The 16427-nt window shown below is 41.6% G+C and overlaps 1 protein-coding gene across 3 annotated transcripts in view; it reads left to right on the forward strand.

Moving 5' to 3' along the window:
* Window positions 1-1980: 1980 nt before the first annotated feature.
* The window catches only part of LOC140368854 (caskin-2-like), a 115577-nt gene continuing 101130 nt past the window's right edge, over window positions 1981-16427 (forward strand). For 2 of the 3 annotated variants that reach the window (XM_072455995.1, XM_072455996.1), the window contains exons 1-2: window positions 1982-2199; window positions 8778-9108. In XM_072455995.1, the coding sequence (XP_072312096.1) occupies window positions 9015-9108 (94 nt within the window). In that variant the 5' untranslated portion in view covers window positions 1982-2199; window positions 8778-9014. Of the gene's footprint in view, window positions 2200-8777; window positions 9109-16427 lie in introns of all 3 variants that reach the window. The other variant, XM_072455994.1, reaches the window with a different exon arrangement.

The following is a 16427-nucleotide window of genomic DNA, read 5'->3' on the forward strand; positions in this document are numbered from 1 at the left end:
CCAGACATATGATTTTGTGGTTCTCCACAGAGATGTACGAAAACACATTTTCCCACTCTTTGTCTAATAAAGTAAGATTCATTCAGAGGGTTATAATGGTCATTACTTTGTTTAATATCTTGGTTATAATAACTCCTTTTTTGTAAATACCTACAAATGTCCTGTTTCACTAAGCCAAAGGATCCTTTCAACACATCAAATCTTTTTGTCTACCCCTAGCCTCCTCTACCCCATTGCCTACTCTTCTACACCCTGTTACATCCCCATCTTTTTCTTTCTACTTCTTCTGTCTTGTTCATTTTATCTGTATATTATTGTGTATTGTACGTGCTGTCCCCCCCTGTCTGTAAATACCCCCCCCCTTTTTTATATATGTTCAGCATCATTGGGTCACTGAAAAGCGCTATATAAATAAAAGTTATTATTATTATTATTATTATTAGTATTATTGTCGGTGTAATCCCTCATTCGTCCAGGCGTGTTCCATTGTAGAAAAAGCTTCAGTTGTAGTCATCTGGACTCAGTTAGAAAAAATAGACGTTTCGACTCTCATCCAAGAGTCATTGTCAATAAAAGAATTTAGGTCGGGAACTCCGATATTTATACTCTTCTGTGGTAAGACCAGCCCATTGGGCGGAGCCTTCCTGAAGTAGAAAGAGTTGTTTGTTTCAACAGAAACTCCCCCCTTGTATCTACCGAGCTAGCCTATTCAGAATCTTAATGGGCTATTAGAATCCTCTTTGTCTTTGTGAGACCCTGGCTCAACCACCCTGAGTACCTGATTAGCATCTAGATGTCCTGGTCCTGGTCCTCTACCTTTCCAAGGGTTCAGTATACCATTATAGATACCAGGAAGATTGAATCTTAGCCCTCCATTCCAAGGGACTTCAGTCCCTGTTTATTTTAAACCAGGAAACACTTTAAGACAAAAACTGGTTCATCCTAAGGACAAGTTGCTGACTCAAAAACAGAGCAATGTAGTTTATTCGATCCAATGCAGTGAAGAAAGTTGTAAAGAACGTTACATAGGTGAGACTAAACAGCCTCTACACAAGAGGCTTTATCAGCACAGAAGAAATACAAGTTCAGGACCACAGAGTGCCGTGCATCTCCATCTTGAAGCCTCTAATCACTCGTTTGAAGACGGTGAGGTGAAGGTTTTAAGCAGGGAGAAAAGATGGTTTGAAAGAGGAGTCAAGGAAGCTATTTTTGTTAAAAAAGAAAGACCTTCTTTAAACAGAAATGGAGGGCTTAGGTTTCATCTTCCTGTTATTTATAATGGGATTCTGAACCCCTGGAAAGGTAAAGGACATTCAGATGCTAATCAGGTACTCAGGGTGGTTGAGCCAGGGTCTCACAAAGACAAAGAGGATTCTAATAGCCCATTGAGATTCTGAATAGGCTAGCTCGGTAGATACAAGGGGGGAGTTTCTGTTGAAACAAACAACTCTTTCTACTTCAGGAAGGCTCCGCCCAATGGGCGGGTCTTACCACAGAAGAGTATAAATATCGGAGTTCCCGACCTAAATTCTTTTATTGACAATGACTCTTGGATGAGAGTCGAAACGTCTATTTTTTCTAACTGAGTCCAGATGACTACAACTGAAGCTTTTTCTACTATTATTATTATTATTATTATTTTTGTGTGACGTTTCTACCTTTTGTTATCCAGACTTTAAATCTCAAATCTGTGTTGTTGGGGGCGATGCCTGGGACACCCTTGAACATCAAAAATGTAAATCATTGGTTATCTGACAAACCCACTGACTCTGAAAAGGGGGGTGAAACGTTGTAGGAGTTGCAGTGGTTATAGTAGAAGTAGTAGTACTGGTTAAACGTGTGGGTGTAAAGTAGCCTTATTTTGAAGGCGTCTCCCGGATCCGTACTTTTGCCTCGCTTCCGTTGACGCGTGGTATTGACGCGTGGTCTTGACGCCGTGTGCTCTCGCTCTCGCTCCAGTGCCGTGTCTGCGGGCGGCGTGTGCGTCTCGTCTCCTCTCGTACGTCGCGTCTCCACCTGACGCTCCGCCGTCTCTACAAACCGCCCCGCGCACTCACGCAACTTTAAAACCAACACGTCAACTTTACAGCGGGTTTTTGGACTTGTCCCGCGCCGGGAGACAGTGGACCGTGGACACGTATTTTCCTCCCGTCTGCCGCGTGTGACAAGTGACTGATATTCTGTTGGGACTTGTAAGCGGTAAGGCTGTTTGTGTCTACTTTGTATTTGTCTTCTACTGGAATATTCCTCCGTTTCTAGTCCAGTTTAGCTCTACAGTAGTTTAATGTTCGTTCACACTTATCCTGATTTGTTCCTGGATTGAGCCCATTGTAGTCCGGATATAGACCTGCTTTTATCCTGGTTTGGTCCTTGGTCCGAACGCATCCTAAATTTGAGTGGAGTCTTTAATCTTTTAGTCTTGGTTTAGTCCTCTAATTTTGTCCTTTAGAACTGGTTTGACCTGAAAATGACTATTCTAAAGAAACATTTTCAATATGATGAAATTATGATCTAAAATCAATATCACTGTTGTCGAATTGTTTTTTATTTTTGGACGTTGCATTACATTTGTGGTTGTAACTATAAGTTTGTAGTAACAGAAGTAGTAGGAGTTTTGTTGCTGGTGTAGCCTTGTTTGTAATAGTAATATTAGTAGTTGTAGAATAAGTAATAATTAGTTGTTTAACTCTACTGTACTCATCCAAACTTTCACATTGCCAAGTCACTTTACCTTAAAGTAGTTTTAGTGGAAGTAAAATGTGTAGAACAGTTAGTTATAGCAGTTTTAACAATGTACTCAAAAGTAGTAGTAGTAGTAGTAGTAGTAGTAGTAGTAGTAGTAGTAGTAGTAGTAGTAGTAGTAGTAGTAGTAGTAGTAGTAGTAGTAGTAGTAGTAGTAGTAGTAGTGTAATAAGCAGAATAATTAATGATAGTGCAAACTCTGTTGTTTACATCAAACCTTTCACATTACCATGTCACTGTACTTCAAAAGTTGTAGTAGTAGTATATGTACAGTAGTAGTAACATCGTAGAAGCTGCTGTAAAAACTACAAGATATTTAGAAAGATATTTAGAGCATATTTACTGGTGCAGGGCTGCATGCTATTGGAAATGATATAGCTGTTAAGTACTGTGACATTGATTTTATTGTGATATTTTATACTACTTATATTACTACTTATATATTAACTGCGGCGTAAACCAAGAATAAATGTGTTTGCCAATATTGTGATATCAATACTTTTGTGATACTGTATATCGCGCAGTGGTAGTAATCTAAACTCTTCACACATCCAACATTCCACCACTACTGTACTTCAAAAGTTGTAGTAGTGGTGCAGTATGTTTTTTAATGAATGTTCATCATGAAATTAAGATTTGGAGCCATATCATGAGTTTATTTGTCATATCGCCCTGCCCTTTTGTATAATTAGGCCCGAGCGCCACAAGCTGGCGAGAGGCCTATTAATCTCGTAAGGCCGTGCGAAGCACGGCTGCGAAAGTGCGCACGTAGTGCGCACGAAATCGAGCGCGAAGCGCTCGCCCACTTCCAAACACTCACTAACGCACTCCTTCACTCATGCACGCCCCGTGCATACTAATTAGTAGTAGGAAAATGGAACATTACCGTTGTAAACGGGCGAAGCCCGTGCAAAAGTGCGCACTAAACGAGCACTTTACATTGAGATGACGACCGCGAAGCGGTCGTCATCCCCATATAAAGCACTCATTTGCATGTTCCGTGCATGTTCCGTGCATATAAGCATGTAATGCAAAAATGAACATTATTACTGTATAGAGGGCCAAAAACACAAAGTGGGCGGAGCCCACCCAAAATTAACGAAAGTACCCGTCAGTGACCAGGGACCCACACCATGAGGTAGGAAAGCGCGAGCGCTTTCCGAAAATGTATAGTTTATGATATTTGGAAAATGGGAAACATTGTTTTCGTATCGGAATATTATTCTTTCTTTCTTTCTTCTTCTCGGGACCAACCCCCCTATTTTTCACCCAGTGAACATTGACGAAAAGTCACAAAAATTTGCACACCTCTAAAAATCATGCCTCTCTACATTCTGGCTATTTCCCTTTTCTAAAATAAAAAAAATTGGCGCGTCAGCGCCCCCAAATGTACCAAAAATGCATTGAGAGATGGGAAATGACCCAAAAAAAATCTGATCGTAGAATCATGAAATTTGGCGCAGAGGTAGATGGTGACAAGAGAAGTAAAAAATATTATTACGGCAACGCCGTCCGCCCAACCAAATGTCGACCATATTGCTTCAAAAATGGCTAAACATGACTTCGGAGTTTTTCCAAACGTCGTACTTTTACGAACTCCTCCCAGGGCGTTGGCCCTAAAAAGCTGAAATTTGGTGAAAATGCTACTGAGGAGTGGGACATCAAAAGTTATCCAAATTACATTGATACCTGTCACGGTCTCTGTGCGGCGAAGCCGCAAACTGTAGCAAGAATTTCAGCGGCGGCATAGCGAGGGCCGATCATTGCCGCTTGCGGCTATATTTATGATTTACTATTGTTCAGCAACCCAAGTAAATTATAATTGTACCTTTTGTTCATGGCATAAACTGTAAATATCAGCCAATTTAAGCCAATTGATGCTAGCAGTTTTAGCGGCTAATTTGGAGTTCCACCACATGACCAACCACAGAGCCAATCAGGAGCGAGGTAGCGAAGGTACACGCCCCTTTCTGCCCACGCCGCTGGTTCCACGCGTAACGACGAGCTGTGCTAATGGTCTATCAAACCTGTTGCCTCCTGATTGGTCACTTATAATTGTTCATATCTTGATTTTAAAAAAGACAAAAGCAAAATAGAAACACCAGGATCATTCAAGTCCAGAATGACTACTCTGAGAGCAGCAGAAAAAGAGGCGCAGATCTGTCAGTAGAAGGTGAATGGGAGCCAGAGCTGAAGGAGTCGGTTCAAACATTCATACATCGATCAAAATGCACCTTTGAGTAAACTAATGATGAAGAAACACTGTTATAACAAGCTTGATTTGGCATATTATATCCCCTTTAAGAGCTAAACGTTGACCCTCTGCACCGCGCACTCCTCTGGTTCTTCCCTTCTGCTGTTTACGTTCCAGCCTGCACTTGTTTACCGCGTGGCACGAGGCCGGGCTAGTTTTAGATCTTCAGCATTCTCTGGCATCTTCTGCAGCGGCTGCTTGAATCCACCTCCCTGGATCTTAATAGTAACAGATTGTATTACTTCTAGAGCTGCACAATATATCGCAAAAGCAACGATACCAAGCTTCTCCATCTGAGTATGTTTGAGTATGCACATTAAGTGCCTTAATAAAGGTTTAACTATGCACTATGTACATTTTCTGGTGGAGGGTACGCCACTTGCTTGTCATCATGGAGATGATAACTGCCCAGCTGTAATCTCGATATTTTTTGGTATTCTCTCGATAACGACATTCAGACAATATTTTTTAGAAAGCATCAGAAATGTGCTATCATTTAGCAAGTATCACAAAATGTGTGTGGACCATAAAATGAACCACCAAAGTGCAGAAATATAACCAAATCTGCTTTATACATATAGCACATTTTGCAAACAAACAAAAATTGGGTAAATGGTCACATTTATATAACGCTTTTCTACCGTCAAGGAATTCAAAGCGCTTTATCAGTCACACACACACACACACACACACATATATATGCTGGGTGAGTCGGGTTGAGTGCCCCGCTCCAGAGCAGGATTCGAACCACTGACCAGAAGACGAGCTCTGAACTGCTGCCACCGTATACAACAGTTTCCAAAGTGCTGCACTCTAATATTGTCCGTTCAATTCCACCAGTCTTAAGAAAAACAAAACCAAACTGTAAAACCAAAATAAAAATAAAAAACACAATAAAAAATAATGATACATGCAAACAATATATAGACAAAAAAATAAAGGCCGTGGCTACAGAGGCGCGGCGCGGTCAAATAGCCCTGCAGTTTTAGGAGCCGCGGCACGGCCATATAGCTTCATGGCTAACCCTAACCTTAACCTTAACCCTGACCATGACCCTGACCCTAACCTTAACCCGGCGCGGTCTAACCCGGCGCGGTCAAATAGCCCTGCAGTTTTAGGAGCCGCGGCACGGCCATATAGCTTCATGGCTAACCCTAACCTTAACCCTAACCCTAACCCTAACCCTGACCCTAACCCTGACCCTGACCCTGACCTTAACCCGGCGCGGTCTAACCCGGCGCGGTTAAATAGCCCAGCAGTTTCAGGAGCCCGCGGCTCTGTAGACACTCTCAAAAATAAAATACAAAAGGCTTCATTACTCTGTTATGCATCTATTATCATCTGTTGGTGCCTTCATGTGCTCTTTGCTCGGGGGAACCGCTTGTTTGCGTTCATGATTTGATCAGGGAAGGTCTGGATTTTGAAGTCGCTAAATTCTTGCCCTATATCTCTTATTCTCTCCAAAAATGTAAAAGATCAATTTTCATTTTTACTTAGCCAATCGTTAATTTACATTTACTTCTGCACAATCTGACAACTGACAATAAACCTTTATATAAACCCTTTATTTGAACGTTTAGTCAAAACACTCAGGAGGATTTGCCAAATGAGCAGATTTGCTGTCGACTCCACGAAGCAGGTGACGTGGAGTGTGGAAGTCGAGCAGCAGCTTTTGACCCGATTTCCCGATTTGTGCGAGCGAAAACACATTTTCTCGGTTTGCTGACGACAACGTCTCATAGTTGATACATTTACACCAGGCACAGATTTGAGCTTTCTTTTCAAACTGCCTCGGTCTGCTGCTGCATTAGCCCCATTAGCGCTGCGGTGTAAATGAAAGCCTGTTTACTCTTCAAACACATGCAGGGCCATTTCATTTAACGTTCTCTCTTCATGATTGCTCTGTCTCTTTCTCAAATGTGTTCTGCTGCTGTGGTCCCCTGCCGTGTTTGTCTTTCCTCCTCCTGCTCTTTCCCCCGCCGCTGTGGCTCCGCTCTCAACCCGGTGTGAGCGTAGACAAGGCAGCGAGGAGCTTCCTTAAAGGCCGGAGAAGGGCACTGATGGGGCCCAGCCGGGTTCCTGAGTGGAAACACTGACAGAGCAGCAGAACTCCATGATAAGAAAAGTCCCCACGCAACTTCCCAAACATCCTTAAACAAAGGTTTTGATTCTGGAAAACGTACAAAACTGCTGTGTGACTATAAACAGGCTGAAGAATACTGAAAATGCGTCGATGTTGCATGTTCTCTCAAGTTTTAACACTCAACTCAAGTTCAAACATGTTAAAGAGCATTTTACCTTACTTATATCTATGTGAGACGGGCTTCTACTCTGACAATGTTCAAATCTAAGCTAAAAACAGTTTTGTTTAGCTGCGCATATGACTGAAAGGATTTTTTCTTTGCACTCTTCTCTTTTGTTTGTGATTTTATTAGTTTAGACAATCAGTTGGATTGATCATTTTTAATTTAGTTAATTTTATTGTATTTCTGTTTCTGTAATTTCTTTGTGATTTGAATGCATTTTTCCTGCTGTGAAGCACTTTGAATTGCCTTGTGTATGAAGTGTGCTCTACAAATAAACTTGCCTTGCCTTATATCTCTTCTAGTTCAGGTAACACACACTTTACTTCGCAGCTTTTTGTGAAATGAATATTGTCAGAAACATACCACCCATACTGCCCGGTACACGTTGTTTTGTCCAGTCAGATATACCTTTTCAGATGAGAACCATGTGGGAACAGATGTCTGTGAGCGGTGTTGACAGTGTTGACTTGTTGGTGCACATGATTATTGAACATTTTACTCAAATCAACCTAGTTTATACAATATTTTAGCATCTTTTCCCTCGTTCAACACTTACGTGAACCGAATTCCTGCTCAACCAAAAGTGCCAATACAACAAAAGTGCGAATCTGTAGCAACAAGAGGCAAAAGTGGTAAGAATAATTGTCTGTAAATCTCCAGCACAGGCTAATATTCAGTTTGAACAGACCACCAGCTTAAAAAACGGGCTTAAAGCTTTGTGTTGACACTTTGGTGCGAAAGAAAGCTTGGCACAAAATGTGATTGCACTGCTCCTTTATGGGTTTGTTGTAAAATAATTATATAGTGTTACAGTAGTAATAAAAGCTGCCCTACTACATTTGTAACAAGAATTATTAGCAGCTCGGCAGTTCTGGTTCTGAAATATTGGTGTTGGTATCTCATGTAACTTATAGCGCCCAATCTTTATTTTATTGTGAACAAACTAAAACTGCAGGTTGGGGATATCATTTTATCTGGCAACACAGAGTCAGAGGTGACCTGAGCCTGACTGGTCATCACCTGCACTAGAGTAAAGTCCAGAGGCTCTTGTTAAATGTTCCAACTGAAGAAGTTGTATTGTTGTATACTCTGGTGGTGTGGGGGATCGTGTAAGGAAGAAGCACTTGAACCCAACATGTACTGTATATACTGCTGTGGAAACCATTGAGTTTGTGCAAATGAGTGAGCAAGACAAACTCTGGAGAGAAAAGGGTTTACAGTGTGAGAAGAGATCAAAAGATTTCTTATTCAGAAGCTGCTAAGAAACGTAAAAGCCTGGTAGTTCCATCAGTTTGGAGTTTTCAGTCAGAAGATCAGGAACTATTGACATGGTTTTAGACATTGCAAAGCGGTTTATGAGGGTAGAAAGTTGATGGAGGAGTTGTTACAGACAATTAAGAAGATGATGCAGCTGGAGGAATAACTTGTCAGAGACGAAAATGTGACGAAATGTGTCTGTCTTTCTCGTCTTATAGAGAGAAGCTTATTATGACCATCCACCCCGCCTTGCAGTAGTGTTCTCTCTACCTTCTGAAGATGGATCTATCACCTCCAAAGAAGCTGGTTGTCTGACGCCCCGTTGTTCTGGACGTTTGTGGCCCCCAGATGCGGACACATAGCTGGGATTTAGCAGCCGGCTGTGACCTCTCTCCCTCATGTTTGTGGAAGCTTCAGTGAAGACGGTCCTGGACAAGTGAGTGTCTGGAGGCATCATGGGGAAGGAGCAGGACTTACTGGTGGCTGTGAAGAGCGGAGACCTGCTGCTGGCCCACAAGCTGCTGGCCAAAGTCAAGGGCAACAAAGCAAGTGAGTACTGGGGTTTAAGCATTTGTCCAAAAGTCTTTCATCTGTGTGCATCCTGATCATATATTGTTGACTTTGGTGTTTTGATATATTTTGTAATTGAAAAGAAATCCCAGACCAGTCTTGCAACTCTTCCCAGTATGAGTTAGGTTGTATCCATGCTGGTCTGGGTCTGGTCCGGGTCTGGTCCGGGTTTGGTCTGGGTCTGGTCCGGGTTTGGTCCGGGTCTGGTCCGGCTTTGGTCCGGGTTTGGTCCGGGTTTGGTCCGGGTCTGGTCCGGGTCTGGTCCGGGTTTGGTCCGGGTCTGGTCCGGGTTTGGTCTGGGTTTGGTCTGGGTCTGGTCCGGGTCTGGTCCGGGTCTGGTCCGGGTCTGGTCCGGGTTCGGTCTGGGTTTGATCGAGATGTAGACATGGTTTGGGTTTTCTGGCTTAGTTCTCGGTTTTGTCTCAATTTTGTCCCAGTTTGATGTAGTGTCTGTAAAACGTTGTTTCTCATCAAACGCTGACTTGATTTTATGATTAACCGCCTTATTTCCAGTGATGTTTGTAGGTTGAGCTGAAAGTAGTTTCCTGTTTACTCTGGCTTTTGCCACGTCTCCCAGCGTCTTAAACTTGGAATGACGTCATCTTTTTTGTGAAAGGCTGAGGTCAAAAGTATAATGTAGGTACGATTTAGGTTTTATTTACTGATGTTCGGGTGGTGTCAGTCGCTCGCGAAGCAGAGCTCTGGCATGAAAAAGCGCCCTGCTGTTAAGGCACAGCACATGTATGCACAGCTTCCGGCCGCAGTGTCGTGAGTTTGAATCCCGACTCCGACAATTTACTGCAAGTCCTCCCTTCTCTCTCATTCTCCATTTCACGCTTCATTAGACAGGAACTTATAACGCTTACGGCCCAAAACCTTTAAAAAAGAAAAAAAAAAATCCCATGGCATTTACAGAACTCCAAGTGAACATTTCTGTGGGTCCAGCATTATGTCTTAAGAGTGAACACACCTTAAACCTACTGTGAACAACACTTGTATGATGACATATGAGTCCTTTGGTGGGGTGTTACAAAGGTGCACTTAGGTAACTTTTCTGGTGGAAGCAAAAGGTCCGCCATATGTTTGTCTCCATATGGACACGGTTCCTATGCCTGGAATGTTCCACAATATGGGCTCAAACTTATTTATCTCACATTTACTTAATTACAGGTGTTTTTGTTGCATACAAGACCTTGCTGGAAATTTGCCTGGTTGTCCAATAAAACCTACGTACTAACAAAAAATAGTATGTCAAAGCTGTTAGTATTTAGAGAAGAAACTACTCAAGTAGCTTAACTTGAGTAACTGACATTTTGGGGTTGTTTCCTTGCCACTACTGTCTTTCCCGAATGTCTCTACCCTCTACGTCCCCAATTCACGCGGTCCTGTCCAATCAGGAAAATAAATATATAGGGGAGGAAATCCTCTCCTTTGGAACTTCAAAACGGCCCGGCTCATGACAATTTCTGGCTTTAAGTGGATTCAAAGTCCGCCAAAACATGAGCTAATCTCCCGCGCGCAGCCCCTTCTTCTCTGTGGTACTGCTCCATGGCTTTTCCGAGGCACTTTCTCCTTATCTGCAGATTTCCCGTCAGCGAGGCGACAAGCGTGCTGGTGTTACAGTGGCTTTGTTCACAATGACACTGCCACGGCTCGTCTCTGTGCGGGGCAAAAGTTAAGGCCAAGTCCCTCCCTTCTGTGGCACTATCAGTGGAGGGCTTTCATCAGGACGGCTGGAACAAAGAGTGCGCTGTCAGACAAACGCATGGAAAATGTGCACTCTCCACTGGATCTCATGCCATCTCATTCTTATTTACTCAATAAATTATGATTATTTATTTAAGAGACGGTTAATAAATATATTGGCATAAATTCTTTACTAAAACTACATCCTTATATCTACTTTAAATCTAAAAATTATATTCAAAGTGTGTCCTGTGACATGAAAAATCATATATTTAAAAAGACATTAATTGTCTACCGTTTGTTCCCGTTATGGGGTCGTGGGTGCCTGGAGCCTATCCCAGTGACTTTGGGCCTTTGGCGGGGTCCACCCTGGAAAGGGGCCAGCTCGTCGCAGGGTTAACACAGAAATATAAACACACCATTCACTCTCAGGGGCCAATTTAGAGTAGCCAATTGTGATGGCTTGGGAATCAAACCCATGATCTCTGTATCGGTAGGCGAGCGCTCTAACCACTCTGTGAAAATACACACCGTGTATTTTCTTACCGTGTAAATCCTACTTTTCTGAAAAACTTTGAGCATGCACCAGTTTGATATCAATTCCAAGAATTTAAACAATATCCTTTATGATGGGATGTATTATGTAATTTATTTACATGACAAGTTTGTAGTAACTTTCCTGTGATCTAACGTCACATGTTAAAATATAAAAAAATAAAACAGTTACACTTTCTTTCTCGCCTTCGTTATACAAGGTCAAGTACCCAGTGTAGTTGTATCTGTTCATCTAATGAGGTCATATCAAAAGGGTTGATTTGATAATACAAATTAGAATGAATAATATATAAATGGTACAGTGTAGAAATGGAAACAAACAAAAAACACATTTTGCCAAATGTTTTAGATTTGATATTGGGAAAAAAAAAAAAAAAAGTGAGTGCTGGTGTTTCCTGGTGCGTTGCCCGGTGCGTTGCCCGGTGCGTTGCCCGGTGCTTTTCCTGGTGTGTGTGTGTGTTACATATTTAATTAAAAACACTTGAATCTGTGATGCAGTTCAAAACCCCAGGGATCACCGGTCTCATTCAACAGAAAGTGTTACAAACAAGTTTCTTATTTTAAGGCTACTGTAACTGTCTACAAACAGTCTGGTGACAAGTGAATTAGTCCTTTTATATATATTCGTCATATACAAACTGAACCGTTTGGACTGGTGAAAATTAAGAATAAAAAGTGTTATTTTAGTCCGAAACTCCTTATTTGTTATTTGTTTAATACTATAAACTATAATGTCTGATTAGAAAAAAATATTTAATATGTTTTTAAATAGTTTATGAATGTACAAAAAAATTACTTGATTAATCAAAGAAAATAATTGATAGATTACTCGATTCCTAAATAATCGATAGCTGCCGCCCTAGTGTTGACAGCATCAGTCCACAGCAGTCAGATGAGCCGCTCTCAGCCCAGCGTCGATCACAGCTCATGGATTGGCTAACACTGACCTGTTTTCAACACCAGACGCTGAAATAGTCCCGAGCCGCTGGTGCCTCGCTCTCTATATTACCTTTAACCTCAATACAGGCTTTATGGCTACTTGTTTGGCTGTAGGATTAGCATTTAAAACTGTCTGCTGCTGACCACAACGCGCCATAACATACAATATGAGTAACTTAACAGTCTTAAGTAAAGATGTCACGATTATCAGGTAATTGTTAATTGTGATTGTTCAGGTTACATTATAATTGTACAAATAAAAAAATAATAGTCATGATCATTTTAAAAGCTAAATTATATATCAAAATGTAAAGAACTTTATTTTGTCTGGCTGTTTTTGTTCCGTTTCACTTTATTTTTTCTTTCGTAAAGTTTCATTTCGGAAATCCGGTCACAATCTTGAGGAACAATAATTGTAGCGCTAAAATTTGATACAGTGACATCTCTTGTGTTGAGGTAATTGTACTGTAGCCGCGCTGATTATAAAAAAAACTGAAAAAATACGACTACTGCAGTTGGAGAGTTGAAGGTTGTTCTCATGAAGGCTTCAGGCGGTGTTTTTTAAAGAGGCCAGACTGTGCTTTCTACTTCCAGTCAGTCATAACAACTAAGAAATATCATGGCATCTAGTTTGTGGGTTTTGTTCTTTTAAGGTCTGTTTGGCTTGTAGACTTGATTGGACAGGACAGTGCAGGGTGAAACAGGGATGGGTTAGGGGAGGGGTCTGTTATACATTGATCACACAGGACGAAAGAGGGATTACACATAATGCATTATTTGTATTGTTTTTACCTTCAAACCTTCTCTTGAGTGACATTGTTTTAGGACTTAATGATGTGTCTACTATAGGCCTACAGGTCCTTAATTGTTACGGTAATCGATCGGTCGATTTTTGATGATAGACCTGTATTAAAAGGTGTTTAAATAGCTTAAACCTAGCTTAAAAATAGCTTAAAGTCAAATGTTTGTCCAACTAACCGTGTTTACAGTGATGGTGATCAGGCGCAGTTCAAGCAGAGGGGAGATTTACAATGCTGCACATTCCCCAGTCCAGGTTCTAAGCCAGGGGCCACAAATTGCACTTGCACCAGCCTCTCCTCTCTGTGGCCCTAAGGGTGAAGAGGGTCTGGGTTCAGGGGTCAGCAGTTGATCCACACGTGCTTCTGTTGTGACCAGCCAGAGATGCTTATATAATACTCCAATAATGCACTGCTGTTTTTGTTACCAGGTCTGACTCTTTGCAAAATCACTTTACTAATCACTAGATGAAACATAATTTTTTATGTTTCAAAAAGTTTTGTAGCTTTTAACTATGCAGTTCCCTCATCCAGAACGTACTTGAGGTTGTTTTTTTACTTCATCTGGTGGTATTTGCCAGCAATGAAAATGCCCCAAATATATGGCCAAATTACTAGTTAAATCTTGATTTTTTTCCCCGAGGAATTTCGATACAGGGGCACGGCGGGCCCCCTTCTTATTCAAACCCCGGGCCCGCTGGCGATTTGAGGGCTTACGGGCCCCCATCTATTTCGCAGCCTGATTTCTGAACTACTCCTTCATATTGTTAAAGTATACGCTTGATGTTGTAGATGTTTTTTACCTCGATAGAGATTGGGATTGTCTTGTCACATCTCAAAGATATTCTGACACTACAGTGTGATAAATGTATTTACAGTAGTGAGAGACCCAGCAGCTTATCGGGTTATTCCAAGGCTCTTTACTTTTTATATTGTTTTGGCTCATTTATCTTTATGAACTGTCAACAATGTAAAGATTTTAACGTTCTATCCGTGCGTTTCAGATGAAAAATGAAGACCGCTATAGCACAGTATCACATCTTTTGAAAAGTCTTCAAAATGTTGCCTTTTGATGCATCTGAAGTTACATCACACAAGAGCAGTAGTGTTCTTCTCCCGCGGGAGCGCGTGCGATGAGCGCGGGCTCACGTACCATGTGACCACTCTGACCAATTGTAGCGAGAGTTGCTAGAGCAGAGAAGAGCAGAGCGAGCCGTAACTAAAGATAAAAAGCTATTTATTAGTAATCTGAAGGATTCTGAGCTGAGAAGATTTCATGATTTGAAAATAGGCAAGAATCACCAAAAAATGTGACCTTTGTTAAAGGCAAGGCAAGTTTATTTGTAGAGCACACTTCATACACAAGGCAATTCAAAGTGCTTCACAGCAGGAAAAATGCATTCGAATCACAAAGAAATTACAGAAACAGAAATACAATAAAATTAACTAAATTAAAAATTATCAATCCAACTGATTGTCTAAACTTATAAAATCACAAACAAAAGAGAAGAGTGCAAAGAAAAAATCCTTTCAGTCATATGCGCAGCTAAACAAAACTGTTTTTAGCTTAGATTTGAACATTGTCAGAGTAGAACCTGTCTCACATCTTCAGGAAGACTGTTCCAGATTTTAGCTGCATAAAACTGAAATGCAGATTCCCCATGTTTTGTCCTGACTCTGGGCACCAGCAGGAGGCCGGTCCCTGAGGTCCTCAGAGTCCGAGATGGTTCATATGGCACTAACATGTCTGAGATGTACTTTGGTGCTAGGCCATGGAGAGACTTGTACACAAGCAGACCTGCTTTAAAGTCTCTTCTCTGAGCCACAGGGGGCAGTGCAGAGACCTGAGAACAGGACTAATGTGATCATACTTCCTGGTTCTAGTCAGGACCCGAGCAGCAGCGTTCTGGATGTACTGCAGCTGTTTTACAGCTCGTTTGGAGAAGCCAGTGAGCAGGTCGTTACAGTAGTCTAATCTACTGGAGACAAACGCATGGATAAGTCTCTCTAAATCTGGTTTTGACACTATATTTTTGATTTTGGCAATGTTTTTTAGATGGTAAAAAGCTGCTGATGTTATTGATTTGACGTGGCTATTAAAGTTCAAGTCTGAGTCCATTATTACCCCCAGATTTCTAATTTGGTTTGTAGTTTTTAGAGCGAGACTCTGGAGGTGACTACTAACACTTTCTCTTTGTTTCTGTGCCAAAAACGATTATTTTAGTCTTGTCTGAGTTCAGCTGGAGAAAGTTGTTTTGCATCCACAAACTGATCTGTTGGATGCAGTGACAGAGTGAATCTACTGGTCCATAGTCACCTGCCGATAGTGAAACATAGATCTGAGTGTCGTCTGCATAATTGTGATAGGACACATTTTCACTGCGTATCAACTGACCTAACGGCAGCATGTAGAGGTTGAACAGAAGGGGACCCAGGACTGACCCTTGGGGCACTCCACAGGTCAGGGTCATGTGGTCTGAGACACAGCTACCAATTTCAACAAAGTACTTCCTATCTTCCAGATAGGACCTTAACCAGTTTAGGGTCGTGCCAGTGATGCCCACCCAGTCCTCTAGTCTCTGTAAGAGGATCCCATGATTGACAGTGTCAAAAGCAGCACTCAGATCTAACAGAATTAAGACTGAGGCTTTGCCCGTGTCAGTGTTCAGGCGGATGTCATTTGTCACCTTGACAAGAGCAGTCTCAGTGCTGTGATGAGGTCTAAAACCTGACTGAAAAACATCAAATGAGTTGTTTATTAAGAGGAAATCTCTGAGCTGTTGGTAAACAACCTTTTCAAAGACTTTGCCCCAAAATGGCAGATTAGAGATGGGCCGGTAATGACTCAGTACTGCGGCATCAAGACTGCTCTTCTTTAGGAGAGGCTTTATGACCGCAGTTTTCAAAGACATTGGGAATGTTCCAGATTGAAGCGACATGTTAACTATGTGAGTGAATGGTGCTAACAAACTGTTCAGCACAGACTTTAGAAATCTGGTGGGTAACACATCGAGGCAGCATGTAGATGAAGTCAGACTGGTGATGATCTCATGGACAGTTTTGTCAGTTACTGGTGCAAAGTGAGTTAGCTCTAAGTGTCTTGGTGGTTTTAGGGTAATTTTTTGCATTGTGGCATTTATAGCATTTTTAATGCCCTGAACTTTGTCATTAAAGAATAATGCAAACTCATTACACTTGGATGTGGAAATGAGTTTTAACGGCAGCTGAGCTGGAGGGTTTGTTAATCTGTTTACTGTGGCAAACAGGACACGCGAGTTGTTACTGCAGCTTCCAATTATTTCAGAAAAAATATCTTTCCCT

The sequence above is a fragment of the Eucyclogobius newberryi genome, unplaced genomic scaffold (genome assembly GCF_026437365.1).
Source record: "Eucyclogobius newberryi isolate DKJ021-1_F unplaced genomic scaffold, fEucNew1.0.hap1 SCAF_20, whole genome shotgun sequence".
NCBI classification, from domain to species: Eukaryota; Metazoa; Chordata; class Actinopteri; order Gobiiformes; family Gobiidae; genus Eucyclogobius; species Eucyclogobius newberryi.